Below are 6,438 nucleotides of genomic sequence, written 5' to 3'. Positions count from 1 at the left end.
TGTGAAAGCCATTTGTGAGCTGGGTTGAGGAGATTAGATATAAAGACTCTTAGCACCTTGAATCTGAGATAACTTGTTCCAAAGGCACCTTGAAAGGTCCCTGTAACTACAGCTTCCTGCTGCCAGGCAGGGGACACCTGATAAAAGATGAGAAGCTTTCTTGATTATATTAAGGAAAGAAAGAGGCAGCTTTTCTTAGTAATCAGTCTAGAGTTAAACAACCCTCACTGGTTAGAAAGTTGCCTCACATTTTGATTTTGGGACAAAGTGACTGAATGGTACTTACTCAGTGATAAGCATAGAGTGCATGATTAGGCACCCTTTATTTTATTCTACCCATTTCAACCTGGCTGATGCATCCCTGTGAGAAGCCAACATGAATGCACTATTGGACATTCTACCTAGGTCAAGTGGACACATCCTGCAACTCCATGGTGAGCTTTTCTTCCCTCTTCTCCCTGTATTAAGAGCAGGCTCTGTGAGTTGTTTTCTTTCGTCCCTTTCTCACTGAAAACAAGCTTGGTTTCTGACCCTCTTGAGATATCACCGCCTTCCAGGCCTCCAAGCCAGAAAGGCCATTCATCTGGAAGCTGGAGTCTCTCGAGGCAGCCGGGGTTTCATTTAGGCTTCCCTCTGGCCACTTGTTTCATGCTAGATGTCAAGAGTTAAAAGATGTCAGATCAGGCTGCATTTGAGTTGGCAGAAAAGTCACTAATTCAGTTCTACATCTTTTTTCATTGCAGCCTAGAGACCACAGAACTCTAAATCAGGTGGAAGGATGGAATGATGGAAAAAGTGCTGGAAAGAGGAAGCCCATAAGGACCCAAATGGTCCTCAAGAGAATAATTTTATCCAGAAGCAAGGGCCAAGTGACACATAAATGAGCCATAGGACTGGCCAGCCAGATGAAAAATAGACTGATGGAGCCTACGTGATAGCTTTCTGTATTTGGTTCTGTGACCCAACTCATCTCCCCATACGCGCAGAGAAACCTGGGACCATGAGGAGCAGCCTGACACTGGTGGGGACCCTCTGGGCCTTCCTGTCCCTTGTTACTGCTATGGCCAGTTCTACCAGTTACTTCCTGCCATACTGGCTCTTTGGATCCCAGCTTGGGAAGCCAGTGTCATTCAGCACATTCCGGAGGTGCAACTACCCTGTGCGGGGAGAGGGGCAGAGTCTGATCATGGTGGAAGAGTGTGGGCGCTATGCCAGCTTCAGCGCCATCCCAAGCCTTGCCTGGCAGATGTGCACAGTGGTGACAGGTGTCGGCTGTGCTCTCCTGCTCCTGGTGGCAATGACTGCAGTCCTGGGCTGCTGCATGGAGGAGCTTATCTCCAGAATGATGGGACGTTGCATGGGAGCAGCGCAGTTCGTGGGAGGTAAGACAGTGTTGCTGGGATTGGGTTGGTTGGGGATCATTGCGGGGGGGGGGGTGGGGCAGGGAGGGAAGGGAATGAGAAATGTTACCTCCTCTATTTCCATCTCTAAGGCTACAAAAGATGAATCATTTGAAATACTCTAGGACTCTCTAAAGTCTAATCTACATCAGGGTTTTATTCACGGCAAAATTGGTTAGTAGGCAGTTGATATGTGTTTTTTAGCCTCCATTTTTATCACCTTCTTCTGCCTGCAGGGTGTCCACTTAAGAATATTATCCAGGTCTACTTTCCAGGGGCAGCAACATATATTCTAGTATTACTGCTTCAAAATACACTTGATTTTTAAAAGCCCTGATCTCAGAGGACAGTGATCTGATAAACACATACACACAAGTACTAATTACAAACAAGAGTTTAATGTAAAGTCCTCAACAAAGAAATACATTGAATAGTGAAATGTTAGGTACCAAACAGACTGTAGATAAATGGTTAGCCCTGTCTGGTAGCCATTAACAGTCTATCTAGATTTTTTATGGCCCTGTCTTATTTATCTTTTCCTTCATTCAAACTCCCTCTAAATTAGTGCAGGTAAACCATGGATACTGGTTGTATAAAAGGACTAGGAAAGACCAAATACAAAATGGCAACCTTCAGGAAGGCAGTGGGAGAAATTTATTTTGAATTGTATAAGGTAAAAAAGCAAGTTTAGACAGACAGGCAAATATATGTATGAATATATGAGCTATATTTTACACCTGGTTGAGGCACTGGGAAACAGTGTTGCTAGAAGCTATTGTTGAAGAGGGTTGTTGTTCATCAAGTTTTGAAATCACTATTTAATTCATTGTTATCATTCTCATCTCCATTAGCAACACAGTGTGATTGACTGTAGCCAAGAAATTTGGATCTCACTTCTGGCTCTTCCTCTACATTGCCCTGTGATCATGGGCAAATGACAGTGACATCTCCTGTGATCACTTCCTTTCTTTCCTTGATTTTGTTCACTGGCAAGATAGTCCAGATCCCAATTTTCTTCCTTTTTTACAATGACTTGTTCAGGTGGTCTTGGAATGAGATGGTTGTGATGAGCTAAGACAGTGGTTCTCAACTGGGGCTGATTTTTTTAACCTCATTTCCCTGAGACATCTAATAATATTTTTTAGACACTTTTGGTAATCACAATTTGAGGAGGGTGCTACTCACTTCTAGTAGGTAAAGGCTAAGAATGCTGTTAAATACTCCACAGTGGACAAGAACAAGATAGCTCCCCATTTCCAGCAACAAAGAAGTAACTGGCTTAAAATGTTAATAATGCCAAGGTTGAGAAACCCTGAGCTAAGGTATCATGGTTTCCTGCCCTCCTTTTGAAAAGCACCAGATTCTTTTTGTTGAATCACAGTTAATGTGATGTTTTCAGGTTCTCTCTTTACTCAGACTCATTGCAAAAGTTTGAAATTTCAATTAACATTGTAGTCTCCCCTATCTCTGAATTTGTTTACTCATAGCTATTAATGGTTTTCTGGCCACACTGGAAAGTCATTAGATTGTTTATTTCTTCCCCTTGAAAACCATGGTATAGAACTAATTACTAAGACTAGTCTAAGCCAATGACTTAATGTCCTTTAGTGGCTCCCTGGATATCACAAATGAGCCTTAAGCAGGTTCACCTTTCACTTACCTGTCAAGAGTAAGGGGTAGTCCTTGAAACTCATATTTATAGCTCCAGGGCAACCTCAGTGTCAGGCACAGAGAAGGTTTTTAATAACTGTAGAGAGAATGAACACATGCTAAGGCAATGTCTAGTGAATGTTGGAATAAAATGGACATATGAGAGCTGGGTTCATTCACATCCTTCCCTTTTTTCCAGACTTCCATCAAGGGTGTTAACTTCCTGAGTTCTCTTCTGACTTGAGAGTGACAAGTTAGCCTCACTTGCATTTCTAAGAATTTCTGGCAAAGGGTGAGGAAGTGGTAACTTGTAGGAATCAGAAGTTCAGTAGCAATAGCCTCCATCAGACTCCAAGAATTAACAATGGCTCCTACTCTAAGCTTGCATCCTATCTTGGGCTTGGCTGAGACTTTTACAAAACCCTTATGGTTCTCTATATGACATATTTTAGTTGTTCCCACCTCCTAGGTCTAGAAACTCAAAGGAAATTGTTGAAGGGAGATGTGGATAGGTAATAGAGATTTAGACACTCTTGGACTGAGTGGGGAAGAACTTTGGTTGAGTGCAGGTGTCATATAGGGGGAGTCAAAATAGTGCCATTTTCATCCCATATGATTCTGCCATTCTATATTCTTCATTGACCCTTGCTCATATGAGCATGGTCACAGTATTTACACTGATATGAGGGTCTTTAAAATTCAAGAATAAAATGCCATTTGACAGTAGTCATGGAAAGAATCAAGACCCAATGTGTGCTATAAGGTTTATCCCTGGGCAAGGGAATGATATTGGACAGATAACTAGATAACTAATTTTCCACAGTTTCCATATCTGTAACACCAACCAAGCAATAGTCATTACCACCTACCTTTTAGAAACTTATGCCTGTTAAGGTGGCATCAGATGTGAAGTAATGGTGAAAACTGCTTGGATATATCATATTTTCTAGGAGTCCTTTGGCACATGATTATTACCTAAGGCTCTTTAGAGATCTCAGGTCTGTCCCCTCAAAGATCGGCTCTGCCAGTGGCAGACAGCCAAGCCAGACTCAAGAGAAAGAGCTGTGGGGGTTTAGTTTAAACTTGTTGTTCAGCTGAGGGGAATTGATTTTGTTGCTCCAGGCCTGGCTGATTCTCGGCAGCTAGTGCATTAACCGAAATGCATTAAGGGGAGGAGCCAATTTGTTTCAGGTCTGGTTTATCTCTGCCAGACCCCAAACCACTGAAGAGATGGAGTATCCATTAAGAATATCTCCTCCCCCTTCTTGACTCTTGTTCCCCAGTTTGGCGGCTTCCCACAGAGATGAGCAGTGGGAAGTGGGAGAGACAGGAAGAAATAAAGATCTGCTTGACTGAGTCATGCTCAGCAAGGTGACCTGATGGGGCCCTTGGGTCCCATTTTGCTCCACCTGCAGCTGATCCAGCTGGACAAGCCTGGGGTCCAGAAAGCCTTCCACTGGGACCTTCATGCCCTGCTCCAACTGGTGAAGGAAACATCTGGTCAGGAGATTATTTCAGCCCTGAGGATGCTGAGGTTTCCAACCAGCTGGCCCCCAACCTCTGAGAACAGGGTCATTATTCACATTCCCCTGTGTATGTATATACAAGATACTTGTGAATTATCCTCTATCTTCAGTGAGAGCTAAACAAAGGAGACATAAGTGAGAAGTAAATATAAGGAACTTCTTGGCAGGACAAAGTGTAAGATCTTGGATCGGGTTGCTTGAGGGAGGCCAAGAATCTTTCTAGAGTAGGGAATGTATCAGAATCACCTGGAGTGCTTAAATAATGTGGACTCCACACTTTCCCATTCTGATATCCACAGCAAAAGGTGGAAGGCATGTTTTGAAAAATCTCCCTAGTGACTCTGATGTGTATGCTGTGTTCCCTTTCCCCAACCCAAGTGAGAACCACCACCCTGGAGATTATTTATACAATTTAATATACTCAGAGAAGCACCCATGTTTTATTCTGTGCTGCATGCTTATGAAAATTGCCACTGGAAACAGATCACTGAGAACTTGATTCAAGGAAAGGGTGCTATTTTTCTAAAAACCATTTCCTGGAAAGTCCTCCAAAGTTTCACCAGGAATCATTTAACTTATCCTTACCAGGCTGAACAAGGATTATAAAAGTGGCTTTATGTTTGGGAAAATGTTTTCAAAGAAGTTAACCTGCTAGCAAAGACTCAAGTACAAATTGAAGCAGGACAGAGAATATGGTTTGGGGATTCTGATGCTCAGCTCTGGGCTTTATGCACCAGTGCTACTGATTTTTCTTTTTCCCTTTGGAGAAAAATAATGCTATCACAGTGTTTTTCAGAGTGGTCCATGAAGTACTTATATAAGTATTACCTGGGGTGCTTGTTAATGCAGATTCCTTAGGGTCATTCTAAGACCACTGAATCAGAACTGATGCCAGGCACCCTGCGTTTTATACAGCCTCTCATGCTGATTTATTTTTGAAACTATAGTAGGAAATATTTCTGATGTATATACCACTCAGCGGAAGAAATAGAGTTTTACCAATACAGTTGAAGTCTCCTTCCTACCCTCATCATAGTCCCTTGTCCCCACAGCAAAGGTAACTACTGCCTTGGATTTATTATTTATGATTCTCTAGCAGATTCCAGTACACATAAAAAGTTGAGAACCTCTGCTCAGTTTTGTTTTAATATTGCTTTTAAAATGGAGTTCCCTTTTCTTCTATGTCTGCTTGTACATAAACAATTTCTCTATCTCTCAAAGGTAAAGTCAAATGCAACTTCTCTGTGAAGCCTTCACTGATCTACTTTAGAAATCTCTAGCAGCACTGAAATGTCTTATAAACTCTGACTGAAAATATTAGATTGAAAAAATGGGAGACTTGAGCGGTGGGGGAGTTCCCTGGAAAGGGAAAGCTGAGATATAGCTGGAGGGTAGGTATAAATTTTCCACTGTGTTTGAGTTGAAATTGCTACAAGAGCAATAAATTGAGCAAATTAATAACAAACGAACTCATACTAGGCTTCAGCTCAGGGTAGTAAATTCAAAGTACTAATAACCATATTTGGACAAGTATTTATGGATTGGGTGGAGTATGTAACAAAATCACTGCCCTCTCAAAAGTTACTCTTGTGAATGTGGAAGGGGACGCCAAGGGGGATGGTTACACCCAGTGAGGAGGCTTTCTCTGGCCAGACAGAGACCAAATTTAGGCATTTGTCTAATTGAGAATGTGCAATTGGGAAGGGGTTATATAGCTACTGAAATATGGGGAAGTAGTGATTCTGGCTGCAGGGAACATTTAGGGCAGCTGGGATGTAGCTGCAGGTAGAGTTCCAAGATCTGTTTGAGATTGTGTGCCTGAGGGTTTGTATTGGTGTTGAGGTTGCCATAAGGCCTGAAGC

The 6,438-nt window shown here is 42.3% G+C and overlaps 1 protein-coding gene across 1 annotated transcript in view; it reads left to right on the top strand.

Moving 5' to 3' along the window:
* Positions 1 to 1,000: 1,000 nt before the first annotated feature.
* The window catches only part of LHFPL1 (LHFPL tetraspan subfamily member 1), a gene marked incomplete at both ends in the record, with an annotated part of 64,029 nt that continues 58,591 nt past the window's right edge, over positions 1,001 to 6,438 (top strand). The window contains one exon of the mRNA XM_080652122.1: positions 1,001 to 1,382. Within this exon, the coding sequence (XP_080508248.1) occupies positions 1,001 to 1,382 (382 nt within the window). The remainder of the gene's footprint in view (positions 1,383 to 6,438) is intronic.

The sequence above is a fragment of the Plecotus auritus genome (assembly GCF_963455305.1).
Source record: "Plecotus auritus genome assembly, chromosome: X".
NCBI lineage: Eukaryota > Metazoa > Chordata > Mammalia > Chiroptera > Vespertilionidae > Plecotus > Plecotus auritus.
Note: the sequence above shows the minus strand (reverse complement) of the source record. Positions and strands in the feature narration are given on the sequence as shown.